General features: G+C 37.7%; 1 protein-coding gene across 2 annotated transcripts in view; it reads left to right on the top strand.

Annotated features, from left to right (window-relative positions):
• CDKL2 (cyclin dependent kinase like 2) overlaps nt 1-12,134 on the top strand; it is a 46,885-nt gene that overhangs the window by 2,233 nt on the left and 32,518 nt on the right. For both annotated transcript variants that reach the window (XR_009737069.1, XM_061420495.1), the window contains exons 2-3: nt 785-983; nt 11,622-11,816. Coding sequence is in view for 1 of the 2 variants with exons in the window: in XM_061420495.1 (XP_061276479.1) it covers nt 816-983; nt 11,622-11,816 (363 nt within the window). In the remaining variant the exon portion in view is untranslated. The remainder of the gene's footprint in view (nt 1-784; nt 984-11,621; nt 11,817-12,134) is intronic.

The following is a 12,134-nucleotide window of genomic DNA, read 5'->3' as shown; positions in this document are numbered from 1 at the left end:
ATTCCAAAATATCAAGTGGAATGGTTGCTAGTCCTTCACCAATCATTGGTAAAGTAAGACAGAATTTGTTAGGATTGCCTTTTTTCAGAAAATGTCATATAATGTGATGTACAATAATTCTAAACACAAAATTCAAATAATCATACTTCTAGTGATTAATCATTAAAAGGATTTTTGAAATACAATATTTGGAACATTAACATTTAATTTTTAAAAATCTTACATACTGTGTGACTGTTATTTAGTATGTTCAATGTAAGAATTTAATTACTATGGTAAGAAAAGTTAAAAAAAAAAGTTTATCAGAAGTTGTTAGTGTTAACTTGGTAATATTTCCCTCGACTGAGTAGAAAGACTATAAAGATCCTCAATTTTGATCTTTTAAACCTGATGTAAAAAAATAAATTTTATCTTCACTAAAACCAGATTCACTTGGTTTTCACATCTGAGTGAAAAGGAATTGTATTTTTCTAAGGTAGACTGTAATTGTTTTGTATAATAGTTCAAGCATTGCTTTATCTGCATTAAAAATATATTGAGATTTCATTAACATGACATTCAGTTATTTAAATTTGAAGTTAATGGCTTCAGTTCCACTTGCCTTGTCTATTATGAAATGTATGTGAATATTTTGAAAACATAGCTTAGATGGGAATAAATACAGAGGACAGCTATAAATGCAGTGTCTGCTCTAATATGGAAAACAGGTGGGGAAGAATTAATTTGGGAGGGTAGAGGAATTAATGTATTCAACATAATTAATGCCATATTTCAGTTCCCACAGAGAGAAAAATTCCTGGTGGTTTTGAATTAAAATGGAAAAATATGAGAACCTAGGATTGGTTGGAGAAGGGAGCTATGGAATGGTGATGAAGTGTAGGAATAAAGATAGTGGAAGAATTGTGGCCATCAAGAAGTTCTTAGAAAGTGATGATGATAAAATGGTTAAAAAAATTGCCATGCGAGAAATCAAGTTACTAAAGGTGAGTAAACATGTATATTGAATTGAAAAAAAAAAAAGAGTTGTTTCTTGGTCAACAGTTTTAGAAAGTGCTTTTTAAATATTTGTTTTATTTCCATAAGTAAGTTTAAAGTATAGATTTTTGTTTCTCTTTTGGTAATAAACAGAAGGATTACATCTGAGTTTTCATTTATCCATAACATAATTTTTTATTATTTATTTATTTATTTGGATGCTCCAGGTCTTAGTTACTGCAAGCAGGCAGGATCTTTAGTTGTGGCATGTGGAATCTAGTTCCCTGACCAGGGATCGAACCCAGGTCTCCAACACATTGGGAGCCCAGAGTCTTAGTCACTGGGCCACCAGAGAAGTCCCAGAACATAATTTTAAAAGTATTTGTTGTCCCTCTCTCTATCTGTCTGCCTATCTATTTACCAACAGCTGTGTTGGGAGTCTTAAAGACCATCCCAAGTTTCAGTGATTAGGAGGACTCACAGCACTCAGCAAATAGTTGTACTCTTGGCTATGACTTGTTAAAGTAAAAAGATATACAGTAAAATCAGCAAAGGGAAAAGGCACATGGGGTGAATTTCAGAGGAAATCTGTCACTTTTCTCCCAGTGGCTTAACACAGGATGCGCTAATTTCCTCCAGCAATGAGTTATGACACTACGTGTGATTGTCTAGTGAGGAAATTCATTAGAGACTCAGTGCCGAGTTTTTTTTACGGGGCTTGTCATAGAGGTACTCCCTGCTTTGCTTGCACCAAAATTCCAGACTCTTAGTAGAACTGCAGGTATTCAGCATACACCATATTGTTTGCACCATGAGTCACTTTATCAGTTCTAGAAATGAAGGAACACTTCTGAAATCCAAGTACCTAGGTACAAGCCAAGGGCTCACTTTGCAAGCCAACTTTCTAAGGATAAAAATCTCAGACCTGCTATGTTAACTCCCTCCTCCACCCCACCCACATCAATCTAACTGGAAGTTTATCCGTTTTGTCTTTAGAAAGAACCAGTGTTTGGCTTTGTTGGTCTTTCTTGTTGTGTATTTCTTTTCTATTTCATTAATTTTTGTTCTTTAGCATTTTATACCTTCTACTTATTTTGGGTGGGTTATTTTATAGTTCTTTTCTCTAATCTTTTGAGTTATACGCTTAACTTCTTTTATTTCTAGGTTGTTGTTTTTTTTCTCATATATGCATTTAAGGCTGTCATTTTCCTTCTAAGAATAGCTTGTATGTGTCCTAGAAATTTTGATTAGCCGTGCAAAATGTTTTCTCATTTTCCTTCATTTCCAAACGTGTGGAAAATTTCTAGGTTTTTCTCCCTAGATTATTTAGTTTTAACACAATTGCCCTGTGATCTGAGTATGTACTATGTAAGATTCTTATTCCTTTAATAAATACCTAATATTTGTCTTTTCCGTTATTTATCAATTATTCCTACATTTCTGAGCTTCCATCTTGGATCATTTTTCTTGTACTTAAATCATGTCCTTTTATTTTCTTTGAAGCTAGTAAGGAATGTTGTCCGTTTGTGTTTGTCTTTCAAAAAAAGTCTTTGCTTTCTGTTTAAGAGAGTGTTTTCACAGGATATAGAACTCTATGTTGGCAGTTACATTTGATATGTTCAAGATAACATTACACTGTTCTGCTGGCTTTCATTTGCATTGCTTCTATTGAAAGGTCAGACATTCCTTAGTGGGTGCATTGAAGCTTTCTCTTTGACTTTGGCTTTCAACACTTTTACAATAATATGCCTAAGTGTGGGTTTCTTTATATTTATCTTGCTTGGATTTTATGGCCCTTGCATCTATAAAATAATGTCATTTGTCACTTCTAGAAGATGCTCAGCTATTATTGTTTCATATATTGCTACGGTCCCATTCTTTCTCTTTTCCATATAAGATTTCAGTTTCATATATGAGACCTTCCTTATATGTGTCTTATATTCTTTTGTGTTTTTCATCCTTTTGTTTTCCCTTGCTTCATTCTACAGATTTTCTTTTGACCTATCCTCCGTTCAGTAGTTCTTTTTTAAAATTTTATTTGTTTCTGACTGTATTGGGTCTTCATTGCTGCGTGGGCTTTTCTCTAGTGAGGCATGGGCTCTAGGGCACTCAGTACTTGTGGCATGTGGACTCAAAGAGTTTCAGCTCCCAGGCTCTAGGGCACAGGCTCAGCAGTTGTGGTACACAGGCTTAGATGCTGCGAGGCATGTGGGATCTTTCTAGATCAGGGATCGAACTCCCATCTCCTGCATTGGCATCCTTTACCAATGAGCCACCAGGGAAGCCCCAGTTCAGTAGTTCTGTTTCAGCTATATCTAATCTATTGTTAAGCTCACCCACTGATTTCTTAAAGACATATTTTAATGTTCTAATTTTTTATTTGATTTTTTTCCCTATAATTTCCATTTTGCTGCCAGACCCTCTATTTTGCTTTCTATTTAAATCACAGGCTTTTCTAAAGTCTGTGTCCAGTAAATAGATCTCCCACATGTTTATTTCCATTGTCTGTTTTTTCTCTTGGTTTTTGATTGAGTCTTATCTCTTGATATGCCAGTATTAATTTCTAAAAGTTCTATAGAGATTTTGGATGATGTTATCTTACCCTCTGAGAGAAGTTATGTTTGCTTAAATGAGGCTCTTGAGGGTACCCTTAAGGGTGCTTGGTGGCACTAACATTCAGAAATTTTCTAGAACTTTTCTGTTCTAGAATTTTTCTTTGGGTTCAAATCTATTGTATCACTTTTTATGGTTTCAGGTTCCCTCAGTTTTTTGACATTGACTTTTTATGCATAGTCGCTTATATCTGATAATTCCAATATCTGAACTCATATTGCATCTTTTTTGATTAACTTTATCTTCTGATTTTTTTTTTTTTTTTACTTATAGTAACATTTCTTTGCATGCCCTGGTTATCTTTATTTTTTCCTCTGGACATTACATTTGAAACATTATTTTTTTTAGGAATAATTTGAGGCTAGAGTGAAGATGTTTTGTTCCCAAGATTTTTTTTCTTCTATGTTCATGGGCTACTGTGCCATATATCAACTTTCAGCTTTGAATCACTCCTTTTTGCTCTGCTTTGTGAAACTGGAGGGGGCCTCTGCAAACAGTTCTCCTTTTGCCAGCTTGTATGATTTTAGGCATTGTCAGTAGAGGCTTCCCTTCCTGGTGGGTCCTTTTTTTGTCATGAAGGGAGCAGATCACATGGTGGACTTGGTAGCTTGTATCAGCATCATTCATGGAACACCTCTGGTGCACCTGCACTTTCTCCACGTGGCTGGCTGACGTCCTGTGGCACATGTCTTCACCGCTGGCAGTCTGTACATTGCTATGGCAGCCATGCCTTCTCTAATGAAGTCTGAATCTCAGCTTTGGTCTGTTAGTAAGAAAAGCAGAGCAATAGAGGAAGAGAGAGGGGGATGGGGGATAATATGAAACAGATAGCCTGTGTTTTAATTTAATTAAGAAGTATATTGTTCAATCTCCACCTATTTTGAGATTTTCCAGTTATCTCTGTGTTATTGATTTACAGTTTAATTCCATTTGATCTGACAGAAGGCATTGCATGATTTCTTTGTTTCAATTTGTTACTGTGTTCTGTGGCCCACAGAGTGGTATATCTTGGTGCATATTCCACATGAGGTTGAGAAAAAAGTTACTTCTTCTGTTGTTGGATGAAGTAGTCTATAGATGGCAGTTCTACCCAGTTGTTGGATTGTGTTCTTGAGTTCAACTCAGGCCTTACTGATTACCTGCCTACTTAGATCTATTTCTGAAAATGTTGACATTTCCAACTATGATAGAAGATTCATGTATTTCTCCCTGCACTTCTCAATTTTTGCATCATATAGTTTGATTCTTTCTTGTTAGGTGCATTTTGTTGTTGTTGCTCAGACACTAAGTTGTGTCCAATGCTTTGTGGATACGTACTGTAGCATGCCAGGATCCTCTGTCCTCCACTATCTCCCAGGGTTTGCTCAAATTCACATCCATTGAGTTGATGATGCTATCTAACCATCTCATCCTCTGCTGCCCTCTTCTCCTTTGCCTTCAATCTTTCCCAGCATCAGGATCTTTTCCAATGAATTAGTTCTTTGCATCAGGTAGCCAAAGTATTGCAGTTTCAGCTTCAGCTTTAGTCCTTCCAATGAATATTCAGGGTTGATTTCCTTTAGGATTGACTGGTTTGATCTCCTTGCTATCCAAGGGACTCTCAAGAGTCTTCACCACCTCAGTTCAAAAGCATCAATTCTTTGGCACTCAGATTTCTTTATGGTCCAACTCTCACATCCGTACATGACTATTGGAAAAACCATAGCTTTGACTAGATGGACCTTTGTTGGAAAAACGATGTCTCTGCTTTTTAATGTGCTGTCTAGGTTTGTCATAGCTTTTTTTCCAAAGAGCAAGTGTCCTTGAGTTTCATGGCTGTGGTCACCATCTACAGTGATTTTAGAACCCAGGAAAATAAAATCTGTCACTGTTTCCACTTTTTCCCCTTCTATTTGCCATGAAGTGATGGGACTGGATGCCATGATCTTAGTTTTTTGAATATTGAGTTTCAACCAGCTTTTTCAATCTCTTCTTTCACTCTCCTCAACAGGCTTTTTAGTTCGTCATTACTTTCTGCCTTTAGAGTGGTGTCATCTGCATATCTGAGGTTATTGACATTTTTCCCAGAAATCTTGATTCCAGCTTGTGATTCATTCAGCCTGGCATTTTACTTGATGTCTCTGCATATAAGTTAAATAAGCAGGGTGACAGTATACAGCCTTCTTGTACTCCTTTCCCAATTTTTAACCAGTCAGATGTTCTGTCTCTGGTTTTAACTGCTGCTTCTTGACCCTAAATGATGATGCTGTCAAAGTCCTGAACTCAATATGTAAGCAAAATTGGAAAACCCAGCAGTGGCCAGAACTGTAAAAGTTCAGTTTTCATTCTAATCCCAAAGAAGGGCAATGCCAAAGAATGTACAAACTACTGTACAATTTTGCTTATTTCACATGCTAGCATGGTTGTATTCAAAATCCTTCAAGCTAGGCTTCAGCAGTACATGACCTGAGAACTTATAGTTTACAAGATGGTTTCAAAGAAGCAGAGGAATCAGAGATCATATTGCCAGCATTTGTTGGATCATGGAGAAAACAAGGGAATTCCAGAAAAACATCTACTTCTGCTTCATTGACTATGCTAAAGCATTTGACTCTATGGATTACAGAACAGTGACAAATTCTTACAGAGATGGTAGTACCAGACCACCTTACCTGTCTCCAGAGAAACCTGTAAGTGGGTCAAGAAGCAACAGTTAGAACCAAACACAGAACAACTGACTGTTTCAAAATTGGTAAAGGAGCACACAATGTTATCTATTGTCACCCTGCCTATTTAACTTATATGCAGAGTATATCCTGTGAAATGCCAGGCTGAAATAAAGATTGCTGGGAGAAATATCAACAACCTCAGATATGCAAGGAATATCATTCTAATGGCAGAAAGTGAAGAGGAACTAAAAAGCCTGATGAGGGTGGAAGAGGAGATTGAAAAAGCTGTTTTGAAACACAGCATTCAAAAAATTAAGATCATGGCATCTGGTCCCATCACTTCATGGCAAATAGAAGGGGAAAAAGTGGAAACAGTGACAGATTTTGTTTTCCTGAGCTCCAAAATCACTATGGATGGTGACTACAGCCATGAAATTCAAGGACGTTGCTTCTTGGAAGGAAAGTATGAAAATGATAATTGCTCAGTCGTGTATGACTTTTTGCTACTCCATGGACTGTCGCCCACCAGGCTTCTCTCTCCATGGAATACTCCAGGCAACAATACTAGAGTGGGTTGCCATTCCCTTCTCCAGGGGATCTTCCCCACCCAGGGATCGAACCTGGGTCTCCTGTGTTTACAGGAAGACTCTTTACCATCTGAGACAAACCTAGACAGCATATTAAAAAGCAGAGACATCATTTTTCTAACAAATGTCAGTATAGTCAAAGGACCACAGCCTTGTCTAACTCAATGAAACTAAGCCATGTCGTGTAGGGCCACCCAAGACAGACAGGTCATGGTGGAGAGTTCTGACAAAACGTGGTCCACTAGAGAAGGGAATGGCAAACCACTTCAGTATTCTTGGCTTGAGAACCCCATGAACCGTATGAAAAGGCAAAAAGATAGGACACTGAAAGATGAACTCCCCAGGTCAATAGGTACCCAACATGCTACTGGAGATCAGTGGAGAAATAACTCCAGAAAGAATGAAGAGACAGAGCCAAAGCAAAAACAACACCCAATTGTGGATGTGACTGGTGATAGAAGTAAAGTTCGATGCTGTAAAGAGCAATATTGCATAGGAACCTGGAATGTTAGGTCCATGAATCAAGGTAAATTAGAAGTGGTCAAACAGGAGATGGCAAGATTGAACATCGACATTTTAGAAATCAGCAAACTAAAATGGACTGGAATGGGTGAATTTAACTCAGATGACTACTGTATCTACTATTATGGGCAAGAATCCCTCAGAAGAAATGGAGTGGCCATCATAGTCAACAAAAGAGTCCAAAATGCAGTACTTGGATGCAATCTCAAAAATGACAGAATGATCTCTGTTCATTTCCAAGGCAAACCATTCAATATCACAGTAATCCAAGTCTATGCCCCACCCAGTAATGCTGAAGAAGCTGAATTTGAATGGTTCTGTGAAGACCTACAAGACTTTCTAGAACTAACACCCCCAAAAGATGTCCTTTTCATTATAGGGGACTGGAATGGAAAAGTAGGAAGTCAGGAAACACCTGGAGTAACAGGCAAATTTGGCCTTGGAGTACAGAATGAAGCAGGGCAAAGGCTAATAGAGTTTGGCCAAGAGAACGCACTGGTCATAACAAACACCCTCTTCCAACAACACAAGAGAAGACTTTGCACATGGATATCACGAGATGGTCAATACCGAAATCATATTGATTATATTCTTTGCAGCCAAAGATGGAGAAGCTCTATACAGTCAACAAAAACAAGACTGGGAACTAACTGTGGCTCAGATCATGAACTCCTTATTGCCAAATTCATACTTAAATTTAAAAAAGTAGGGAAAACCACTAGAACATTCAAGTATGACCTAAATCAAATCCCTTAGGATTATACAGTGGAAGTGACAAATAGATTCAAGGGATTAGATCTGATAGACAGAGTGTCTAAAGAACTATGCATGGAGGTTTGTGACATTATACAGGAGGCAGTGATCAAGACTATCCCTAAGAAGAAGAAATGCAAAAAGGCAAAATGGCAGTCTGAGGAGGCCTTACAAATAGCTGTGAAAAGAAGAGAAGCAAAGGGCAAAGGAGAAAAGGAAAGACATACCCATTTGAATGCAGAGTTCAAAAGAATAGCAAGGAGAGATAAGAAAGCCTTCCTCAGTGATCAGTGCAAAAAACAGAGGAAAACAATAGAATGGGAAAGACTAGAGATCTCTTCAAGAAAATTAAAGATACCAAGAGAACATTTCATGCAAAGATAGGCACAATAAAGGACAGAAATGGTATGGATCTAACAGAAGCAGAAGATATTAAGAAGAGGTGGCAAGAATACACAGAAGAACTATACAAAAAAGATCTTCATGATCCAGATAATCATGATGGTGTTATCACTCACCTAGAGCCAGACATCCTGGATTGTGAAGTCAAGTGGGCCTTAGGAAGCATCATATCTCCACTAGGAAGCTAATGGAGATGATAGAATTCCAGTTGAACTGTTTCAAATCTTAAAAGATGATGCTGTGAAAGTGCTGCACTCAATATACCAGCAAATTTGCAAAACTCAGCAGTGGCCACAGGACTGGAAAAGGTCAGTTTTCATTCCAACCCCAAAGAAAGGCAGTGCCAAAGAATGGTCAAACTACCACACAATTGCACTCATCTCACATGTTAGTAAAGTAATGCTCAAAATTCTCCAAGCCAGGCTTCAACAGTATGTGAATCATGAACTTCCAGGTGTTCAAGCTGGAATTAGAAAAGGCAAAGGAACAAGAGATCAAATTGCCAACATCCGCTGGATCATTGAAAAAGCAAGAGAGTTCCAGAAAAACATCTACTTCTGCTTTATTGATTATGCCAAAGCCTTTGACTGTGTGGACCACAACAAACTGTGGAAAATTCTGAAAGAGGGGAATACCAGACCACCTGACCTGCCTCTTGAGAAATCTGTATGCAGGTCAAGAAGCAACAGTTAGAACTGAACATGGAACAACAGACTGGTTCCAAATCAGGAAAGGAGTTCATCAAGGCTATATATTGTCACCCTGCTTATTTAACTTCTATGCAGAGTGTATCATGAGAAATACCAGGCTGGATGAAGCACAAGCTGAAATCAAGATTGCTGGGAGAAATATCAGTAACCTCAGATATGCAGATGACACCACCCTATGGCAGGAAGTGAAGAAGAACTAAAGAGCCTCTTTAAAGAGGAGAGTGAAAAAGTTGCCTTAAAACTCAACATTCAGAAAACTAAGATTATGGCATCTGGTCCCATCACTTTATGGCAAATAGATGGGGAAACAATGGAACCAGTGAGAGACTTTATTTTGGGGGGCTCCAAAATCATTGCAGATGGTGACTGCAGCCATGAAATTAAAAGATGCTTGCTCGTTGGAAGAAAAGTTATGACCAACTTATCATATTAAAAAGCAGAGACATTACTTTGCCTACAAAGGTCCATCTCATCAAAGCTATGGTTTTTCCAGTAGTCATGTATGGATGTGAGAGTTGGACTACGATGTAAGCTGAGTGCCAAAAAATTGATGCTTTTGAACTGTGGTGTTGGAGAAGACTCCTGAGAGTCCCTTGGACTGCAGGGAGATCCAACCAGTCCATCCTAAAGGAAATCAGTCCTGAATATTCATTGGAAAGACTGATGCTGAAGCTGAAACTCCCATACTTTGGCCACCTGATGAGAAGAGCTGACTCATTTGAAAGGACCATAATGCTGGGAAAGATTGAGGGCGGGAGGAGAAGGGGACGACAGAAGATGAGATGGTTGGATGGCATCACTGACTCAATGGACGTGAGTTTGAGTAAACTCTAGGAGTGGTGACGGACAGGGAGGCCTGGTATGCTGCAGTCCACGGGGTCACAAAGAGTCAGACACGACTGAGTAACTGATCTGAACTGATGTTTTTTCCATTAGTAATGCATGGATGTGAGAGCTGGATCATACAGAATGCTGAGTGCTGAAGAATTTATGCCTTCTAACTGTGGTCCTGGAGAAGACTCTTGAGAGTCTCCTTGACTACAAGGATATCAAACCAATCAATTATAAAGGAAATCAACCCTAAATATTCATTGGAAGGACTCATGCTGAAGCTGAAGCTCCAATACTTTGGCCACACGATGAGAACTGACTCATTGGAGAAGACTCTGATGGTGCAAAAGATTGAGGGCAGGAGGAGTAGGGGGCAAGAGAGGTTGAGATGGTTGAATGGCATCACTGGCTCAATGGATATTAGTTTGAGCAAAATCGGGGAAATAGTGGAGGACAGAGGAGCCTGATGTGCTACAGTCTGTGGGATCGCAAAGAGTCGGACACAACTCAGTGACTAAACAACAACAAATAGTTGATTTAAAATGTTCTGTCAGTTTCTGGTGTACAGCAAAGTGAATCATTATACACTTATTATATATTATTATATAATTATATATATTTTTATATTATATAATTATATATAAATATATATAATTATATATATTATTATTATAAGTGTATTATTATACACTTATATATGTATAAGTTATACATATACATACAATCATTTAAAAATATTATTTTCCCATATTACATTACAGAGTATCTCTGAATAGATTCTGAATTTGTTCCTTTTTGATTGTTTCTTATCTTGCAACAAAGTGAGACCCTTCTGGGCCAGCTCTCTGAAGGAGGTTCATTTTCAGGAGTAGCCATGGTCTTGTTCCAGGCTAGCAGGAATCCACCCTGGTTCACAGTGACATTCCTAACAACAGAAGCCCTAGTGTGGGATTTATTTACGTTCTCCTTAATTTCTCTGAAACTTGTAATTGCAGGTTTGTTCATAATGAATCGTTTTGCCTTCCATTTGATTTCACTGACAGACTGCTTCTAGCAGATGAGTTTCTATGGGACTGTTCACCCCTCCCCTCTTGTTTCCTGGTGCCATTCAGTTCTTAGGACGCTTTCACTGACAGTCTGTGAACCCTGTTCTCATTATATCAAAGAAGGGTATTTTTTTGGTTTTGTTTTTCTTTTTAGGGTATGTCATCAGCTTTGGAAAACTCTGCTCTGCCAGCTTTGTAACCACAGATAATCTTATGGTATCTCCCTAGACTCCTGTTTGACCTTGATGGCGCCACCTCATTTTTTGGGGGTTGGGGTCCTAGATCATTCTTAATTTCATCAAAGATGAAGCTACCCTTCTTTTTCTTATTGGCTTTGTTGTGTTCTCTGAGAGGAGAATGGAGCAGTAAGGTCTTTTACCATATTTTAAAAGCCAGGATATAGTTTCACAATTTATACTGTTTATGCATTTTATTTAGATGTTTTTCTTGTGCTGAGATCTGTTTTAGACTGTGACTATTACTAATAATTTGGTCCTCAAAAAAATTATTTTTCACTTTTTTTTTTTTTGATAGCAACTAAGGCATGAAAATCTGGTGAATTTGTTGGAAGTATGTAAGAAAAAAAAGCGATGGTACCTAGTCTTTGAATTTGTTGACCATACAGTTCTTGATGACCTGGAGCTCTCTCCAAATGGACTAGACTACCAACTAGTTCAAAAGTATTTGTTTCAGGTTATCAATGGGATTGGATTTTGTCACAGTCACAATGTAAGTATTCAGTTTAAATAATAATTTATAAAGTTGGAAAGTTGGGAGAATATACAGTGAACACCCATATACCTATCGCTGGATTCTATACTTGCTAACATTTTGTTATATTTGTTTTATGAAATATTTATTCATCTTTTCTTCCATTTGTCTACTTATTAATCTGCCTGATTTATTTATGCATTATTTGAAAGTAAGTTACAGACATCAGTTTACTTCAACTCTATATGCTTGAGCTATGCATGTTATTAACTAGCCTTTACTGTGGATATCTAGGATATAATAGAAGTTAGTAGCATAGCTTACATAGTTTACAAT

The sequence above is a fragment of the Bos javanicus genome, chromosome 6 (assembly GCF_032452875.1).
Source record: "Bos javanicus breed banteng chromosome 6, ARS-OSU_banteng_1.0, whole genome shotgun sequence".
In the NCBI taxonomy this organism is placed as follows: Eukaryota; Metazoa; Chordata; class Mammalia; order Artiodactyla; family Bovidae; genus Bos; species Bos javanicus.
The sequence above is the reverse complement of the archived record's forward strand: the minus strand, read 5'-3'. Positions and strand labels throughout refer to the sequence as shown.